Below are 21722 nucleotides of genomic sequence, written 5' to 3'. Positions count from 1 at the left end.
TGATGGGTCACAGCTCATTTCACAAGTGGCTCTGAATGGCATACCCTTCTGGGTCCAGTGTGAGGCTCTGAATTAATGTGGCAAACAGTGTACATCTGGCCCTTGTCCTCATGGCATGCACTGATGTGTTGGACAACTGGACTATAAACCACTGAGAAAACAGATGAGCATCTAATCCAATTGCGAGGTGCATTACGAAGAGAATGGCAAGGTGCTTAGAGGGAGACTAACGGGGATGGAGGACCCCTTAGAAAAAGGACCAGGTGGGAACTGACTGATGAGCTGAGCATCGTGGTCCGAGTGAGTAGCGCTTGGGAAAGAGCTCAGTGGACTCAGCATGAGTGGGTCAGACAGGGTATGTCTGAGTCCTGGCCCTGGCATTTGCGCATTACGTACCTCTTCATCTCTTTGTGCCGTGTTTTTCTTATTTGTAAAGTGGGAATAATAACAGTATTATCCTCAAAGGTTAATTGATGTTATTACATGAATTCATGCGCAAAAAATACTTAGAGAATTGCAGGGCTTGTGATGTGGGCTCCACACACATTATCCCAGCCCCACACATACATGCATATGCACATACACTAAAATCACAGCATGCCTGGAGCAGTGTGAGGGTTGAAGAAAGGAACAGAGGATGAGGTGGGAGAGGTGAGCAGAGCAGGATCATGTGGGGTCCTGGAGGCTGAAATTAATTCTCAGGGCAAAGGAAGTTCACTGAAGTACTTTAGCAATGGTGAAGTGTGTTGTTTCTCATGCTTTTTAAAGATAAAAAATGTGTCAGGTGAAGATAGCAAAAGTGGAATCCAGGAAGCAGTTCTGAAACTATTCATAGAAAATGGAAAGCAGGCAATGATGATGAGGGCGTGAATGCACGCCTACTCAGTGTGATGTGAAGGCTACCAAATCCCAAACCCAAACAGAATTTTTCACACCAAGTTCTTGATGGCATCTTTACGCCATGCTTGAAAATCTTCACTACCGAGTACTTTCTTTTATTGAACGCTTTTGTATTTTCAGGTCTGAGCTTGTGCAATTTTCACAATGACTTTGAAGGTAGGTTGCTGTAAGCCCCATCATACAGATAGGAGGAGGTTCAGAGAAATCCAAAAAGTTGCTTCAACCAACCCCGCCCCCAGGTAGTAAGGAGCAAAACCAGAATTGAAACCCAGCTCTGTTAGACTTGTTCTATTGATTGGCTTCATTTTCTCTAGGTCTTATGACAACATGAAGATGTGTTTTCTTAGAGATAACCTATGTCCCTTTGCCATCAACATTTGTATCCTTAGTGAAGTCACTAGACTAGCCAGACATTGGAGGGAATGGAATGTAGATCATAGTAACGATGATGAATGGGGAGGGAGGTGAGTGAGTGAGTGGACTGGAAAAAGGAAACATTTGAAATTCAGCACTTGACCCAAGAACTCAGGCCTCCATGCGGGGTCCTGGTGGCCAATTACACTGGAGTATGACATTATAAAATGAAGAGGGATGGGGGAAATAGCAGAAACATAATGAATATTTATATTTCCATAAATTTATCCATAACAGTTGCTTGGACAAAAAAGTGTCAAAGGTATATATATATGTGTGTGTGTGTGTGTGTGTGTGTGTGTGTGTGTGTATATATGTATATACACACACCTTTATATATTTATATAAATATAAATATATATTTATATTTTTATATATATTTATATATATATATTATTTATATATTTATATATATTTTATATATTTATATAAATATGCATACATTTATATAAATATATTTATATAAATATGCATACATTTATATAAATATATAATTTATTTATATAAATATGTATATTTATATAAATATTAATCCAGATTCTCTCACTGCATTCTTACAATCAGTTGTACGTGTAAATGAATACATTGTTATGCACCATTTTATAAGGATGCAAAGCGAGGCCCATAGTTTTGACGTAAACTTACCCCCAGTCAGACACTTGGTGAGTAGTAGAGCTGCTGTATAGAGGGCTCCTCTCCTTAGTTTAATGTCTTTACCAGGGAACCAAAGGCAAATTTCCTCCATGTGGTCTCACTTCACCGCACATGGGACCCCACCTGCCATGTTGAGACTCTGTGCTCAGTGCTGGTGCTGGCTGGGAGATAAAGAGTGGCACGAGTGAGTGGACATGATGTATACAGTTTGTGGACTGTGATTCTCATATGGCATGTGATAACAAAAACAGAGGGGTGTGCCCAGTGCTAGAGAACCCCAGAGTTCAGATGCGATATCTGTCTATGGGAGTGGGACAAATGCATCCATGAATAATGATGGGATTGAGTTACTGCTTCAAAGACACACCACATGCTGTATGTCTCAGCCTGCAAGAAATGCCACACTGGGAGCTTGAGATCTTTCTGCCCCTTCTCCATCACACTGGCCTCCTGCAGTACTGAGATGCACCAAACATTCTCATGCCTCTGTTCCCCCTCCTGGAGACACTGGGTCCCTACTTTCCCTGGGGTAACTCCTACATCTTGTTAAAGGCCAATATACCACTCACTTCCTCTAAGAAACCCTGTCTGAATCTACCCCCTTTGAACTGAGTCAGTTCAGTGAGCATTACCGTGAGCATTAATCTCTGCATTTGCCTTTAGAACCTCTGTGGGACACTATGTGGTCCTTCTACTCACTGCTGGGCACTAAAGGGGCTACCTAGGACCCAATTTCTACTCCACAATCTGGTGCAGTGGCAGAGTAGAAGCAATCAGAAGAGAATATTAATATTGCGTACATAGTGACGTACGCACTGTGCACACAGTAATTTCAACTAGAGTGTGAGAAGCCAAAACATGACAGAACAAGAAGCTTGGGGCTACTTTGGCATCCTTGGGCAGTAAATATGTGAATCAAAATTGAAAAGGCATCATTTGGGGTAAGAAGGTCAGGTGCCAACCAATAGAGTAGCCTCGATAGGAACTAAAGGATTCCTGTTATTTCAATTACTACTAATACCTCTCCTATCTATTATTGATTTAACACAAATAATGTGCCATGCACAATGAGTTCACATGGATGTGTCATCACTTTGTAAGTCTTAGCACATTTACTTCTCAAAGCAGTTTTCTCTAATGGATATAATTATCTTCATCTTATAAATAATACAATCACCTTAGACCAAGGTGACCCAACTAACAAACTATGGTCATCACAGTTGAGAATCCATTATCTTATCTATATCACAGTCCTCACTACTCCATGAGCGGTGGCAACTGTTGGTCTGCGGCCCCACTTTGGTCTGGGTGGAATCCTAGTTGAGATAACAGGCATAAATGCATTGATGAGGTAGGGAGGGGAGGTGCCGAGAAAGGTGGACATTTGTGAAAGTCTCCTGGACAGTTTCTTTTTAAAGTCGAGGTTTCCATCAGCAGCCTTATGGTTGGGACCACTTCATTCCATATAAATAAATTGTGAAGTTGGGTTTTAAAACTAATTACAGAAAAGTATTATTTCATTTTCCTTTTCATTTCAGAACCTCAGATTCACAAAGAATGTTTCTAGATCCTTGGTGGAAAAAAACATTATCTTTGTGTATGCTCAGGCTGAGGATTTTAATTGCATGATGGATAATAGAAAAATTGAGTTTTCTTGGGTACTCAGTTTTAAATAGAAAATCCCACTCCCTCCACATAATCACCACAATCCCACCCACAGAACATGGTATATAATGAATCAGTTTCAATGTATAATTAAACAGTCTTACATTTTTTTCTACAATAAAAGCTCATTATAGAAGTTTTTGTAATTAAAAAATAGAAAAAAAAAACATGAAAATAACCTACAACAACACATTCCAAATAGAATCTCTATTAGATTTTTGGCATAATTTGTCAGGTATGTTTGCACATACCTGTTACATAAGTTTATCTAAATCATGGTTACTTGACCTTCCCCCCCCCCCTTTTTTTTTTTTTTGCTTTGACAATAATGAATTGAATGTTTTGTATAAAAACACTAAAATGATAAATATCACCAGCACAGACAAGGCAGTTATGGCAGGAATGTAGTACATTTGCCCTCTTTGTTCAAATACGAGTCTTCTTTTGCTGAGTATTTTTTCCCCACTGAACACAGTAGAAGCCTCAGAATCCTCCTCAACATAGCCTTCTAGGGAGACAGTACTATGTGGAGTTGGCATCATAATTATATCTATTTTTCATCTCTAATGTTGTGTCTGAGATGAGGAGATCAAGTGGTTCTGACTGTCAGGAAGACAAATCATGAGAGATTATTCTAAACCATCTGACATAGTAAGCCAGACATAGGTACTTGCGGTATTCTCACCCTGTCCCCTCCAGCAAAAGCTGACATACCACTAATGAGAGTTTTTACTTCTAAACTGATGATCAGTTCACTTTGACTCAGTGTGTGGTGACTGCTTGTAAATGAATAATTCCCTTGAGTCTAATTAGGTTGGTTCTAGTCTACATGTTTGCTGTTGAGACTAGACCTGGCAGATCTCAAGAACATTTCTGTGAACTGGACACAAACTAATAAGGGAAACAGGAACAGCAGTCATGAGGATATGCACTGATTTTTCTCTCCCGCTCCTTCTTTGTTCCCAGAATCAGACGTTGCTGACTTTGATGGCCGAAGCTCACTTCTGTACAGGTTCAATCAGAAGTTGATGAGTACCCTCAAAGATGTGATCTCCCTGAAGTTCAAGAGCATGCAAGGAGATGGGGTCCTGTTCCATGGAGAAGGTCAGCGTGGAGATCACATCACCTTGGAACTCCAGAAGGGGAGGCTCTCCCTGCACCTCAACTTGGGTAGGCTCAGACTTCCCCTTCCAATGCCAAGGGATAGAGAGCCCCTTTACTCCACAGGTCACAGTGTCTGACACTTGCAGTGTATCTGGTGGAATTCACTGGAGCACAATCTAAGTAATATTGGTGGGGATATAAATGTTTAAGGCATATATAGCATTCTTTGACACAATATAACACTGATATGTAGGGAGAGTTGCAAATTCATTGTTATGTATTTATTGGCCTAACTACGTATTTATCCATTTAATTCTCTTAGTAACTCAAACTCTAAACAATCTTTCACAAGTTTAACTGTACACACATTTTATAAGGAGGCTTGTATATACACATTTTATAAGGAGGCTTGCTCAGAATTTATTCTATTAGGTACATTTAAGAAAGTTAAGTTTCAGAGGGAAAATGAAGGAGAAGCATTTTGGTTGCTCTGGGTTATTTTGTGTTGGGGAAGAGGGGACCATAAGTGTGAGGCAAAAAAATCTAAGTTTCTAGGCATTCCCATGTCTTTTTAAGGGAAACTATTTTCTTTAGGTGCCCTTGCTGTACCAGGGTAAGTCTCAGACCCACCAGATTCCATTAAACTTAGTACAGAAGTACTCCTGCCTCCACACAGTTAGGACACAGCCTCCCACTGTGGGCTGGCGTCCATCAGGACCTGTTGTGCTACAGGCAGGTCGCGTTCATTGTGACCAATTTCTTATCCCAGAGAAAGAGGAGAGAGGCCCAGCCCCCTGTACATGATCAAAGGCACTTCTGAAGGAAGGGTAAGTTGAGTGCAAAAGGCAGGAGCACAGTTCCCAAGGATGCAAACAAAAAAACAAAAGCAAAACAAAGCAAAACAAAACAAAAACGCTCTTCTATAGGAAAAAGAAAGAAAGGAAAAAAGAGATAAGCTGAAAAAAAAGTAAATGACTGTTTTTCGTAAGAATGACTCCCTGCTTCCCATCTGATATTTCCTAATATTAAAGGGAGAGGAAAATAGTTATCTTTTTGTCTTTACTATAAAATAGTAAAGAAGGAAAGAAATCGCAAAATGTAATTTGTAACATCAAGTTGCATGGAAGATTGACCAAAAAAAAGTTGTTTGGAAAATTGACAAAAAAGTTAAATAAATTTTAGCAATGAGCTGGAGAGACATAAGAATGAATATTAGTGCCCCCAAACCAAACAGTATAATTTTGAAGCATTTCTGAGGATCTTCTTGGGGCCCCATGGTGGCTGTAGGCAGGGATAGCAGAAAGAATCTCTAGATTTCAAATTAACTCAAAATTGACACCTAATATATTAGATTAAGTACACTCCAAAATACCTTTAAAAGTAGAATCTCACCTAGAAGAGAGTGGTAAAAAATTGTGCTGGTAACCTCATTGGTTGTAATTACCATAACTAAAGAAGCAAGCATCAGAACTTTCTGAATGCTGGGTGTCCAAGTACTACACAAACATGCATCAATCCATTAACTGGTTTTCAGTTTTCCAGAAAGGAGATCAGATGAATGAAGCTGAGCCTCCCAGTTACAAGTGGCTCACACAGCATTTTGAGTTGTGGGTAAAGTTGTTATTACTTATCAAGAGCAAAGCAGGTGTCTTCTACTGGTAACATTAAGAAATCTTTCAGTTACTACTATTTAGATTCCCAATTCAGGTATGGCATTTCACATCCAAAACTCTACTCCCACATACAAAATCTAATGTTGTAAACCAGATTCATTCATGGTGTGGATGGTAGAAATAGCATAGGTATGGTCATGTAACACGTTTTGTTTTGATTACAGATGTGCCATCAAATTATGTTATGTTTTTTATTTTATTTATTATGTGATTTATTATGGTGAATGCCTTCTGAGCCTCAGTTTCCTTGTTTCTAATCTGGGGCTAATGACTTGTCTTGCAGAGTATGGACCTGAAAACCAAGAACACTATAAATACATTTTCTATAGCAATGAGTAAACATGGACAAATGCCAAAAATAGAAGCTCAGTATTGCTCATGTATTCATTCCAACAATATCTGAATGCCTCACCCTGAACTATGCTGGCTTTTCTGAACATAAATGGAATATTAAGATGAATAGCACCGACTCCTTGCTACGATACATAGATGGCAGGATAAGTCTTTCTTCCCAGTTTCCGTCTTCTCTATATTTCCAACCATGGTGGTAATTAAGTAAAACCTTACTTGGTGAATGATTAAGTAGTAAGAATATATTTTAGCTATATTCTGCATAGTTTAAAAATGTCTTCATCCTTTTTATCTGTTTCTGCAGCTCTTCCTTTTTATCGGTTTACCACAGTTGAGTGTTTTCTGTACTCACCTGTTTGAAGCAGTCACCTAGGATACTTCTTAAATAGCCTAAGTTTCTAGGTTCCTCTTCTAGAGAAACACTGCCACAGATTAGTACTTTAGCCCCTCCTACCTCATTACAGCTAGAAGATCTCTGGAAGCACTAAGTAAAGGGGAGTGATAATACCTTTGCTTTGCCCATAGTGGAAAATCTATAATATACGTTTTATAAGCACCAGGATAACACCTTGTTCATTTCTGTATCTCTAGACTTTAGGAGAACCCCTTCCTAAAGTAGGTGCTTGAGGAAAATTGAGTACATTAGAAACAGGGTTTTCATCACAAATTTCATTATTCCTGTCGGGCTTGTTCACCTTCAAGTCTTCACTCCTGACTCCTCCATGATCCACCACTGTCTCTGACAATGGGGTATATTTACAGAGTATCCACAGTGTGGTTAGGTCCAGTCCAATCCCCAAGGAAGACTTATGGCATAAGTACATATTAGCCCCAGTTTACAGATATGAAATAGTAGGCTCAAAGAGGATAAATTACTTGTGCCATTTACACAGACTGTGGTTAGTGTAGCTACCATTACAATCTACTTATATCTAACCAGGTGTTTTGCTATTAATTTTAGATTATAAAATATATATCAGTTTTTAAAAAACTGAAAATACTATAAAAAAGGAAAAAAATCCAAATCCTACAACCTGATTATCTCTTTTACTAACATTTTAGTATCTTTTCAATATTTATCTTATTTATATGAATTCTTTAAATATTATTTTAAGATACTGTTCTTTTCCTGTTGTCACATAGCCTCAAAGGGGAAAGAGTTTATGACATCCATGATCAGGTTTGTTCTGTTAAAAAAATGAATCAGAAAAGCAATAGAAATATAGGAGAGCTGAGAGACAGAGAGAAAGAGAGGCAGGATTCAAGTTAATGGGTTAAAGAATAGTGCTGGTCAAATAAAGAGAGTTTTGGGTTTTCCCTCTCCAATTTATATGGACATTTCAGCCATGTCTCCTTTAGTAACAGTTCTTCATCTGCAATGTGTATTCATTTTCTAATCAGTTACTTGCAATTCAGAAATTCAGGCTAAGAGTGAAGAAGTCCAGCACCATGGTCAGCTGCTCAGGATGGCTTTGTGGCCATACCTAGTGTTCTTTTCTAGTGATGCTCTTTGATGAGTATCGAATTTACATTACATAGTTACCCTAACCCTTACTGTGTCTGGCTTGGGTAGAGACAGTCCTATGGAGAAATTGAACTATGTGGTTCCTCTTTGCCTACTTTCTTAGAGTAGAACATTGGTATTTTCCCAGAACTACTAAATGGGAAAGAGATTTCTTCTTTCAATCCATAAGGGGGTTAGACATGTTTCCTTTCTCACTTTTTACACATCTCATTCAAATTGCCCATGGTAGTCTGCCCTCTGAAGAATTACAAGAGTCTGAACCCATTCCTGCAGGTAGAGAATCAAAGAGCGGAGCTATTACGTGACAAGAGAACTGTTGTAAGAATGAAGAAGACATCAATAGTACATGCGGGTCACTCGTCCTTACAAGAGCCCAGTGTCTTTTGACTGCGGCAGGATGTTTATGCAATCCCCAATACATACGGCTGTAGTAAAGTGAGACTCAAGTGAGACTCCTAGAATAGAACAAACATCTGAGGAGCACCCGGGAGCGGAGTACAGGGTTCAGGCGCCAAAGCATGTGATTGCATAATCAACCATTGAGATGCCAGAGAAAGTTCTTTCCATTATCCAAAGAGTCAAATGAACATTCAATTTAGCTCTTTTGAAACTCAGGCATTTCAGTCAGCCAACTCACACATATTTATGGAATGTTTATCATGTTTCTCGAATTGTACTAAACACTATAAAAGTTTTTTCAGTTGCCATTTTTTGAGAGCCCACATTTAGGCATTGCATTAAACATTTAAAATACATATTTTATTTAAATTACACGACAATCTTACAATCTATATCCAAACCCATTAACAGATGAAGAACTGCTGGTCCATGATTCCCAGTAAGTGGCTCAAGGTCACATAGCTGCATAGCTGTAGATATGGGATTATAGCCTTATCCAATCCTCCCCCAATTCTCTGATGTTAATCACTAGAATGTTATAAACTTTTATAAGACAAATAATAAAAATTACAAAACAATTCTAAAAAATGTTAAATATCAGGCAGACAATATGCATGTGTTAAGTTGTGAGAATGGAGAGATCAAAAAGGAACAGAGGGATCCAGGATCAACCTTGAGCAATCTGGAGATTTTATTATGGAGAGGGGAGAAAAACAGGCATTTCATTCAAAGAATCAATGGGATAAAATGCACCACATTCTTCATAAATTCTGTCATTATGTAATAAGAATAGGTAAAACAAGTACAGTAAATAAGGCACTGAATTCTGCACTGGGGGTTAAAAGTTGGATTTATCAGTATCTATATTCAAGAAGCTCTCAACCTAGTAAAATAGTTATTTCTACTTACCTTTTAGCTTGGTTATATTAATTGGAAATTAAATAACTGCATCATCAAAATCATGTAAGAAATGTATTAAGATAATGTTTGCGAAGATAGCAAAGTCACAGAAGATGGACACAAGTTAGACACCTCAGTAGAGCAACAGCTCCTAAATCTGGAGAGTGTTGTTAGTCAATACGATTTAGAAATTTCTTAACAACTAAGGACATGTGTTTCATGCTTTAGAGAAACATAGAGACTTGCTCTGGATTGAAGGTCAAGTCCATTGAAATCACATTGTTTCCTGTCCGTTTCTTATTTTCTCTAGGGCTCTCACTTGGATACGTAGGAGACCATTCACTAGCCTTGCATATTGCCAAACCAAGTTGAAAGGGAGTACCTTTATAATACTGGGTGGGACAGGGAGGTGCAATTTGTCTTCTCATTCTGTGTCATGTCCTCCCTTCTTAGTGTTACCCCATTTTACTTTTCTACAGCTCTCTGTTTTCCAATCCATTAAATTCCTTTGCAAACAAATGTCCTCCCTTCCTACTAAGCTACATAACTTACATGCGTATATGGGAGATACAGATAGTAAGAGCGTGAGAAATGAAGGAGAATGAGAGTATCCATTTTTCCACTAAAAGTAGTGGAGAGAGTTTTAGCTTTGGAGTCAAATAGAATTGGGTTGTAACCCCAATTCTTTGAGTCCTTAGGTAAATCTTGTGGCTTCTTGGAGACTAACCTTTCTGCAGGGTTATTATGGTCAGGAATAATTAGAACAACATATGTGAAGTGTTTAACTTGTGTGAGAAGCTTAAGAAATACAAGTGAATATCAGTGTTGATAATCTGACAAATTAAAGGTGGGTGGAAAAGATTCTGATGATCTGATAGAGGCAGTCATGAGGGAATTCACATGAGTGGCCACCTGTTTTATCAATAGTGAATCAAACCCTTTTCAAGAATGACTTTTTTTTTTTTTTTTTTTTTTTGCTCAAATACAATCTTAAACACTAGAGTTCCCATCCCATTTTTCCCAGGCTGTCTGAAATTCACAGATTACGAAAGTTAAAGTGGTATCCATGTTTGAACAGTTAAGATAAGACCTAGCAAAAAGATTTAATCAAACAAGGCATTTGGGTGAAAACAGTGCCACATGCATGCCCTTTACCAGAAAATGTGAGTTCTAAGTAAGGGTGAAAGAATTGGCATGTGTATCCACAGCATCTTGAGGTGGAGGGAGAATAAATAGGTAAAGTTAAACATGTTTTGCAAACATTTCAAGCTTCCTATAAAAATTGTTATATTTCTTAGGGCCTTGGGTTGTATATATATATTATTTCATTTTAACTATATTTTAAACCACATGAAAACAAGTTTTATTTCATTAGAAATAATTATTTCCCTTATCTATTTCTGATCCCAAAGTTAGTTTCTGTCTAGTTTTATTGTTTTTGTCCTTCACAATTGCCCATGAAAACTTTTATCTTTGTCTTAAGAAATTAGAAACTAGTTAAAACTAGTAATTGAACCTCAAATGCCACTGAGATAAAACTTAAAATCGATATTCTAAGATCAAGAGTTTGACAATTTCTTGAGAATTAAGTGTTTTGTGATCTCTAATAATGGAAATTTCTATGGAAAACGAAACATTTCTGAGGACTACCATCCTACTCTTCTCATAAATACAATTCTAAACATCCTTTTTTAATGAAGAGCAGAAATTTTGTTTTCCCAATTTTTTAACCAAACCAAGTTTCACTAAACTTGTTTTGATATAAGATATCTGAGTGTTGGTATATAATAACTATATAATGGAGAAGGAGTGATGAGATTTATCCATAGGTGCTCCTTTTTGGTTAATTAATAAGTAACTTGTAATTCCCAAGAGATTCAATAATTACACATCTCTGATATATAGTCTTCAACAAATATACTATGCAGTGTCAGGTTTGTGTTTTTAATTAAGTTTATTTTTCTCATTATCCAAAATAGTTATGCTCACTCTAAAATACAGAGAAAAGAAAAAAAAATGATTGTGGCAAATGCATTATTCAATTTTACCCACACATAGTGCTTATTTGTGCCTTTTCCAGACTTGTATTTAGTCTATATTTTGTAGATTTGTCTTCTGCTCATGTATATTTTAAATCAGTATAGTCTAATTATTGAGTATTCTATTTATTAAATATTACTTTTAATGTTATCAAAAAGGGCAGTCACAACTTTTGAAATAATGTATCTTATAAATATTTTGATGGCTATTTAATATAATACTTCATCCAGTGAGTCTGCCTAAATGTACTCAGATTTTTTTCTCCTTCCAAATTATTGCATATTATATGTAATTTTTAAATCACTAGCCACTTAAAAATTTTTCCACAACATTTCAGCTTGCTTTTTTAGAATAAATTTACAGAAAGTGGTTTACTAGGCAAAAAGTTGTGAACGTTAGTTTAAGTCCCTTGACACTAACTGAAATGTTTTTCCAGAAAATTGGTGGGACTCAATTTTGCATTATCTTTGGGCATATATATACATACACACACACACACACACACACACACACACTAAGTAAATGAACAATGTAAACAAGGGCGCATATATATATATATATATATATATATATATATATATCTTTGGGCATATATGTATATATGCACTAAGTAAATGAAAAATGTAAACAAGGAGCAATGCTAATCCACTTTTGAGAAAAGGTCAACAAATTGCTCTAAGTATTCATAAAAATTTCATGAGCTACTTTGCATAAAATGATAAGTGTGTTAATTAAGTTTATGGTTTCATTAGATGCAGTAAATGAAAGGTAGTCACTATTTATTTAAGAAGAAGTACTTTTATTTTCCTAAAGTCTTAAAATTATAAGAAACAGAATTGTTGGATGCAATAAGAGTAGCAAACTTTCTGAGCCAAAGTTAAGACCCAGGAGAGAAAGGACTGACATTAAACCTTGAAGAGGGTAAAGGTAAGGTTACTGATGCTGGCTCTGCTTCCCACTCTTCTACACCACAGAGATGTTTCTGTCCATTGAGATGGTGGTGATGATGGTGTCAGTGGATGCAAGAAGGGTACAGTGAGCAACAACCAACATGACCTACTACTGGAAGCTTTAGGATTTGAAGATCCAAATCATGTACTCAGATTGCCTTGATCCAGTCAACATAACAAATACCACCCTATCCAATTTACTAGTGTTCTCCTGCCATTTGAAAGTTATACAATCTATTTCACTAACTAAGACCACTCAAGGATTTTAAAATAGTGGAACTGAGACAATTTGGTAGCCATCTCAAAACATAAAGGTAGAACTGTGTCTCATACAGTACATCAGCAAAAATTTCAGTTGAAAGGAAGTAGAGAAAATTAGAAGAATTCTTCAGTGATCTCAGAATAAGGAGAACCATTTAAACTATGATACAAATCCAGAATTAATAAGAAAAATGATGGATTTGTTCCCAATGCACAAATACCTGAGTAGTGAATTTAAAAAATCAATCAAACAAACAAAAACAGAAAAACAACATCAAAAAACAAATAAAGAAAGGCAAAAAGGTATTTTCAAAATTCATATCACAAGCAAAATATAGGAAGAGACAGTTCAAAGAAAAGGAAATAAAACTAAAAAGATTTTCCAACTCATTCTTATTAAAATAAATGCATATTAAAATTACTCAGAAATACACTTTTTTAACCTACCAGACAGGCAAAATTTTAACGCTAGACCATATGTTGTTGACAAGCCTGTGGTAAATGCACTCCTAGGCATTTAAATAGGCACGGTCTTTATATAGCACATTTTGGCAGCATTTGTCAAAATTGCCAACATGAAAGCCTTTGTCCTCCAATTCTTCATCTAAGAATGAATGCTACAAATATGCTTGTGCCCAAGCAAGATAATGTCCACATAATAAAGTATTTCAACAGTTTTAGAGATCTAAAGTAAATAGAAACATCTAAATTTGTATCACTAAGAGCTCATTAAGTGAAATATGATACGTTCTATATATCATATATATGATCATATATAATTATGTATCATATTACGTGTATATAGATCATATATATTATATGTATACATATTAGAGCATGGAATACTATGCAGCTATAAAAAGGATGGGAAAGCTCTTTATATTTTGATAAAGATTTTCAGGATAGATTAAATAAAAATAGAAAGTAGGAGATAAATGCACATTGTATTTTACCATCAGGGTAAAAACTTAAATGAGTAGAAATAAAGAAAATCTATGTTTGCTGCTTGCATACACCTAATATTTTTCTAGAAGCACGAGCAAGATGTTAACAGCAGTGATTACCTGGGGCTATGGAAGATGAGCAGATGGAGGAAGTGAGGAAGGGAGGGAGGGAGGGTGTGTTACTATACCCAAAGTTACATAAAAAATAAAATCAGTTTGACTGATTCATAATATTGATAAAATTTATCTTTTGAAGCAGGATTGTGTGGAAAATATTAAAATATTTTATTTTAATCATTATTATTATTGGCTCTATTAAAGAACTCACGAGATCATTAAAGACACAAACAGCACATAGAACAAACAAGTTGGAGAAACGGTGTAATTCCTTGCCCTGTTTTTTGTGGTTGTTGTTGGTGGTGGTTTTGTGTGTGTGTGTTTGTGTGTGTGTGATGTATAATGAGTTTAAATTTTCAAATGTTTAGAATTTGGACTTATTAATAAATTATTGTTCAATGCCTTTCTTATTTTAAGAAAAAAGTGAGATGTAGCTCAATTTCAAAGTGAAAACTCCAATATTAAATCTATCTGCCTTGTTACATCTAGAACTGACAGTTTATAAAGCATAAAGTTTCCTTCAGCCAATGTTAGCTCCTGAATCATTTCATCTTATAAATAAAAACTGTGTGTGGGGTGGCGGTGGTGGTGTTCTTTATTCTATCTCCATCAGCTGGAGGCCACCTCCTGCCACGCCTCATCATTACTTGCATCCCATTCTTCCTGTACTCTTCTTGCCTGAGCCCCGTTATGCCCCATCTATCCAGATTATGGCCAATCTTATAGCCAGTCTTACCTTCTAATCCAATTCCCACACAGCTGCCAAAATAACCTTTCTTAAAAGTAATCTGCTGGCCGGGCACGGTGGCTCACGCCTGTAATCCCAGCACTTTGGGAGGCTGGGGCGGGGGATCACTTAAGGTCAGGAGTTGGAGACAAGCCTGGTCAACATGATGAAAACCCTTTTCCACCAAAAACATGAAAAATTTGCCTCATGTGGTGGCCCCCACCTGTAATCCCAGCTACTCTGGAGGCTGAGGCAGGAGAATCACTTGAATCCGGGAGGCAGGGGTTGCAGTGAGCCCAGATCGTGCCGTTGTACTCGCTCTAGCCTGGATGACACAGGGAGACTGCATCTCAAAAACAACAACAACAACAACAACAAATACCCACCAACCAAACAAACAAACAAAAAAACACAGTAATCTGCATTAGTAACCTCTGCCTACTCAACATTCCATTTCTTAAAAAAGAGGTAAACCGTGTAACCTAGCATACAAAATCCTGGATAATGGGATCCAGGCCGACGAGCTCCTGGCACTCAGCCGCTGGAAGTCTTGGGCCACGCTCCCCTACATTTCTAACCCTGGCTGCTGCTTCTCCTGGCCTTGCAACCATGCTCCTCCTTCCCTCAGGTTTCAGCCTGTCCCTGCTGCATAAAGAGGGTTTCACAGCACCACACTCTGCATTTCCATGGCTCTGTGCACTAAGTGCTGGAAACCTGCATATGTTTTATAGATTTATTTGATTAGCATCTCTACACTAAGATCTTCAGAGAGGACAGTATACCTTTAAACTCCGTGTCTCCTTGATACATTACCTGTCACTGTGCCCAGCTCAGGTAGATCACAATACCTTTCTTTTCTTTTTTAGATGGAGTTTTGCTCTTGTGGCCTGGCCCAGGCTAGAGTGCAATGGTGTGATCTCAGCTCACTGCAACCTCCACCTTACAGGTTCAAGCGATTCTCTTGCCTGAGCCTCCCAAGTAGCTGGGATTACAGGCACCTGTCACCTAGCCTGGCTAATTTTTTTTTTTTTTTTTTGTATTTTTAGTAGAGATGGGATTTCACCACATTGACCAGGCTGGTCTCAAACTCCTGACCTCAAATGATCTGCCTGCCTTGGCCTCCCAAAGTGGTGGGATTACAGGTGTGAGCCACCGCACCTGACTCACAATACCTTTCCATAGGAGAAAGAAAGGGAGGGAGAAAAAATGAAAATATCTTTTAATTCATCAGCATAATCCATCAAAGAATGAAAACTAAGAAGCTGTGGAACAAACAGTGAATAAACCCATGAAACCAAGTCAGCTGTTAATTCACCAGCTTCACTTTTCTAATTACAATGAGTTTGAGGCCCCCAGCCCTATAGGAAGCATCCAAGTTACTCAGTGAAGGGAATGGTGCTTTGGGCGGTTTTGGAGGTGGGAGTGAGCAGCCTTCGGGGAAGTGGCAGCTCCTGCCTGCTGAACGTCATGCTGTTGAACAGGCTGCTGCAGCTCTACTGGAGAAAACGCTTCCCAAGAGGGAGGAGAGAGACATTTAGCTTTCAGTTACTAAGGGACTTAATATATTAAATGTTGCAAAAATTGAAAATGTCTATATACACAAACGTTAGTTCTATTTAATTGTTCATTTTGCTAAGGTTGAAGCCATTTCCGCAGGGGAAGATAGAAGCTGTAATCTTTTTGGTAGAAGGGTACAGCCAGGGACTTCCATAGAATTGAGAGAGAAGGAGGGGGAGGGGGAACCAGGCAGGTTGGATTGCAAAGCATGCCTTTCCAGCTGCATCTCTCATGTCTTCTCAAGGGGGTCTTGCAAACTCAACAGAAGCTAAATCCTCAACAGTATGACTTGAGCCATGAACCATAGCTGTGGTCAAAGTAAAAAGGATGAGGCAGACCTCCATTCAAGTCCTGACTGTACCTGAGGCATGCATGCCTCATCTCCCTGAGCCTCAGGGTTCCTAGTTGTCAAATGGAGATGATAATTTTCCCTTAGAGGATTAAAGATGAAGGTTATTTCTTCCTAAGTGCCATGCATACAGTAGGTACTCAGCCATGGCATATGGAATGATTACTTCCTTGCCGCTGCTTTTGCCCAGAAACTTACTAGCTGTCTTCCCTTTACGTATCCCAGCTTTACTCCTCCTTCTAGGCACAGCTCTTAATTGGCTTTCTCCACTCAAGAACCATTCAAACTCAAAGAATATTCATTCTTTCTAAAAACAAAATCCCCATTTTCCATCATATTTATGTAGCCATAAGGACATAGTTCCTTTTATTATTTATTTTTTCAAGTCTTGAAAACATGCCCTATTTTGTCCAGAAGGAGGTATGCATATTGAATTTGATTCTGGAATCTGTGGGCAAAGCCTGTTATTACTTCCCAGGTCCAGCACAGTTCCTGGTCCGTAGAGAGACGTCATTCTTTGCCTTTGTAACAGAGATAGCTGCCTTTGCTTGTGGAGCATTCTGGTGTGCAAAGCTGCCCTTGGACACAGACATCATCCTGCCTTCCTCCCCTCTTCACAGATGACAGCAAAGCGCGGCTCAGCAGCAGCCTGCCCTCTGCCACCCTGGGCAGCCTCCTGGATGACCAGCACTGGCACTCGGTCCTCATCGAGCGGGTGGGCAAGCAGGTGAACTTCACGGTGGACAAGCACACACAGCACTTCCGCACCAAGGGCGAGACGGATGCCTTAGACATTGACTATGAGGTGAGTTGATCCTCCCTGCACCTCCCAGGCCCCTTGCTTCAATGAACGCAGCAAGAAAATCAGTGAGCAGAGCAACTGAGAAAAGTGGTGGGGCACTGAGGAGTCTTACCCTGGGACTTACTTCCTCCATCTATGCCAGATAGTCTACAAGGAAAGGCGTGCAGCCAGAGAATCTGACCAGTGAGGGAGTGAGGGTTAAACCACAAGATAGCAGGTGTGTGCATTTTAAAGTCAGCAGGTCTCCTAATTTTTTTTTTCCTGCTTGTAACCTTTCTGTGCCACTGCCTAGTCTCTTGGTTATGTACCTCCTTAAAAAAAAAGACTTCAGTTATCTGTGGTGATGAAAGATATTTAAATTACAAACAAAACCCATGGAATCTGAAACCTGCAGTCAAGACACTACCCTTTGACTTTCACTCTTTCGATGCAAACTTTTGACTAATACCATGGTGAGCTGTTTCTTCCCTGCTGTCTTGTAGAAGAGGTACGGTGAAATGCACCAATTCTACAATACAAAGAAAGTTGCACAAAGCTCTGCAAACTGGCAGCCAAGAGTTCGCCATTTTTGCTAGTAGTTCAGTTCAAGGAATGCATATTGTGCCCCTGCTGTACACCAGGCTCTGGTGGGCCATAAATATTCAGTCTCTGAGTTGGAGAAACTGAGATAAGCCCTTGCAGAACAAGGAGGTAAAGGCTACAGTGGATGAAGCCCCTGTCACTGAAGGTTTGGAATATAGAAATTTTATATTTATATAGGAAACAGGGCATTTAATTCAACCTTGAAAAATAGCAGAAGTTTTCTAGCAGGAGAAGCTGCTAAGTCTTGAAAGAATAGGGTGAAAAGATTGGGGAGGCATGACAGAGCGTGGTTTAAAAAAATGTCAAACAGTCCAGTATTTATGGAATTCAAAAGAATGGGCTATCAGTGGTGTGTTTGAGTCAGCTTGTTACCAGTTTATGAGTTTCAAGTTGTAGATTTTCAGAAATTTTTGTGAGCTCTTGGTTAACCTAGCCATTATTAAAAATTAAGTTGGCTGGGCGTGGTGGTTCACGCCTGTAATCTCAGCCCTTTGGGAAGCCGAGACCAGCAGATCATGAGGTCGGGAGATAGAGACCATCCTGGTTAACATGATAAAACCCCGTCCTTACCAAAAACACAAAAAATTTGCCAGGCGTGGTGGTGGGTGCCTGTAGTCTCTCATACTCGGGTGGCTGAGTCAGGAGAATCGCTTGAAACCAGGAGGCGAAGCTTGCAGTGAACCGAGATTGTGCCACTGCACTCCAGCCCGGGAGACAGAGTGAGAATCCATCTTAAAAATACTACTACTAATAATTAAGCTATATAAACGTGAAATTAGTTTTAAAAGCTAATAAACTCATTGATTTCTAATTATTTCACTATATTATATTGATTTGCTGTCTCTTTTAACCAAAGGTGCTCTGGAGGAATTGCATGACTATTCTATCTGTGTCGTGGGGATACTGTATGTTGGGCTGCGACCACACAGCTCTCCCCAATTCCATGTTCAGTGAAATCCCTTTGACAGCTTGAAGTCTACCATAGTGGAAATACTTATACCACAGAGGTTGACATACATTACAAATCAGGGACTGCTTTATTGTTTTGAGGATTGTCTAAACCAGGGATCAGAAAACTAACTGGCTTGTCTGGCTTGAGGCCTATTTTTTTATGATGCGTGAGTTAAGACTAATTTTTACATTTTTAAAGGGTTGTAAAGGAAATAAAGAAATCTTTCGAAAAGAATATATGACAGAGACTTTATGTGCTACCGATAAAATCATTCAGCAAAGGTCAGCAAAAGCATTCTATAAAACTCAGCTGGTTGTACAGAACTGACAATAATAGATTATTGCATATTTTATCATTATTCTTAAATTGTGTGCTACACATTGTTAATATCATTAAAATAATCTTATGTTTGGATACACAGTCATGGCACACCGACACATACATACCTGTGTGTGTGTGTGTGTGTGTGTGTGTTCCTGTGTCCCACCCTGGACAGCCTGCTAGGAGACAATTTCAATCACTAGTGGGATAGATAATAGAATGGTGGAGGTGGAGCTGAATAATTGAAAAATCGGGACTTATTTTTTCAGTCACTATCATGAGAATAAGAGAGCTCTTTTGATCTTAACCTTAGTTTAGTAGACTGTGGATAAAATATGCCATTCATTAACTTCAAAAAAGAATTTGTCGCTCTTTGACTCAGAATACAAGATAACAGGTGGATATTTTTGAGTTGCTGAAAACTGGAAATCTGTGAATATCAATCACTCTCCTTTGTCGACTTGTTTAATTGATTGACAAAAGAAAGAACACACTCAATATTGGAACCACCTAAAAGAAAAGAGATATCTTTTATAAACTTGAAGACAACAACAACAGCAGCAAAAAAAAAAAAAAAAAACCTGTAAAATCATCTCGTCATTCCCCCCACATACGTTCCCTTTAATGTCCCAGAAGATGGTTCTAAAATTCACTCTGCTGCCAGATTTAACATTTATTACAAGCCCATGTCTGCTTATTTTTTGTCTCTTGTGTATGGAATCTGTATGAAATCACAGCCGAGTGACATTACAGTGAAAGTCAGCATTTAGGGAAATGAAATCCGATGAAGCTGGAACTGATTTCTTCAGGGCGTGCACGAAATGTCTTGGTGCCTTATAAAATGTGCTCCCTAGGAAAGAGACACCTTGAAACGTTCCTCCGAAGCAACCTCTGCTTTAGGGAATTCAAGTCTTCTCCAGATTGTTCAGCCAGCTTACTCCAATGATCATAAAAGAAGACAGATTGGTTGTAATAGTGGCGTTTGACATTAGCTGTACTGCAAGACAAGGGTTATGTGTCGGGAGAAGCCTCCAGCCTTTGAAGATTCACTCCAGAGCCTGTGTGGAGATGAAGGGACCCTGGTGTAGAAACCCTGTGTTCTACTTACCACATGACCACTAACTGGCTCTGTAAACCTGGGAAATAAAAATTTCTAACTTCAGTCATCTAGAAGCAAAATTCGCACCCCTGTTGGAAGGAATGGAGCTAAACAGGATATATAAATCTAAGGTCTATTTTATCACAATGTTACATATCAATTAGAATCTACATTGATTTGCTTTCTGCCATGCACCCATATGTGCACAAATGAGGCCTGGATATCACCAGCTAGAGGATGACAGTCATGTCTTTGTGTGCCAATGACTAATTTTTGGAGCATGTACTACTCTGATATATACTTCTGTACCCTATCTAATTTTATACCAAAGCAAATACAATTATTCAAACCTATGTTTCTTTTCACTCTTTACCATGATGTGGTAATAATGGCAAGAAAAGGTAGTAGCTTTCATTCCTCATCTTATAGCACCTTAGGGATATCAATCAAATGACACAATGACTTTCTGTAAAGCAACTAGTGTGAACTTTGCTGCACTAAGATGTCTGCAGTGGTCTGTTTCCCTTCCTGCCCAGAAAGCAAACAGACAAGAGCTCACAGAATCTGCTGTCAAAAAAAAAAAAGAAAAAGAGGCAGAATGTGATCCTTTACTTCTCATTAGAATGTCTTCTCAGTTTACATCACTTAACCCATGTGACTTCTCCAAATGCTGCGAGAGAAAGACTGTAGCAGCTCAGTTTACTTCCAGCCTGGAGCAGAAGGGCTTGAGAAAAGAGATATTTTTAGGACTTTAGAAAAAATAGTTCTTTTCTAACATTTTTGTAATCCAAGAAGTCTTTTCTTATCAAGACTGTTCAGTAATCTTGTTTTATATAGCTATTTTGTAAGCTCTTAAACTGTTGAAAACATATTTGAAAAATATATATGATTTAGGAGTCAGGCACGGTGGTTTTTCTGTAGTCCCAGCTACTTGGGAGACTGAGGAGGGAGGATGGCGTGAACCCAGTTTGAGGCTGCAGTGAGCTATGATAGCACCACTGCACTCCAGCCTGGGTAGCAGAATAAAACCCTGTTTCTTTAAAAAATATATATATATACACACACACACACACATACACACACATAATGTATATATGTACACACAAATACATAATGTGTATATATACACACATACATATTTGATTTCTATATTATCACTTAATAGATACTGAAAAGGCATTTTACAAAGTACAAAATATATTTTCAATGAAAATTCTTAGTCAAAAAAACAAACAAAAAATTAGATTGAACTGAACATTTTTAAATACATAGATGTTTAATCTCTAAGAATAAGTTTCACAGAAGTTTTAAATAGAGATTATATTTTTTAAATGTAAGAGTGTTGGAGATTCTTCTAGGAATGGCATAAAATCCAGCAACTTGGAACTAAAACATAAAAAAAAATTTGTCTATGTAAAAATTTTGAAAACCATGTG

The 21722-nt window shown here is 38.1% G+C and overlaps 1 protein-coding gene across 1 annotated transcript in view; it reads left to right on the top strand.

Annotated features, from left to right (window-relative positions):
* Positions 1 to 21722, top strand: part of CNTNAP5 (contactin associated protein family member 5) — an 832800-nt gene that overhangs the window by 378014 nt on the left and 433064 nt on the right. Inside the window, exons 5-6 of the mRNA XM_031651151.1 lie at positions 4600 to 4803; positions 17151 to 17335. Of these exons, the coding sequence (XP_031507011.1) occupies positions 4600 to 4803; positions 17151 to 17335 (389 nt within the window). The remainder of the gene's footprint in view (positions 1 to 4599; positions 4804 to 17150; positions 17336 to 21722) is intronic.

The sequence above is a fragment of the Papio anubis genome, chromosome 10 (genome assembly GCF_008728515.1).
Source record: "Papio anubis isolate 15944 chromosome 10, Panubis1.0, whole genome shotgun sequence".
Lineage (NCBI taxonomy): Eukaryota > Metazoa > Chordata > Mammalia > Primates > Cercopithecidae > Papio > Papio anubis.
Note: the sequence above shows the minus strand (reverse complement) of the source record. Positions and strands in the feature narration are given on the sequence as shown.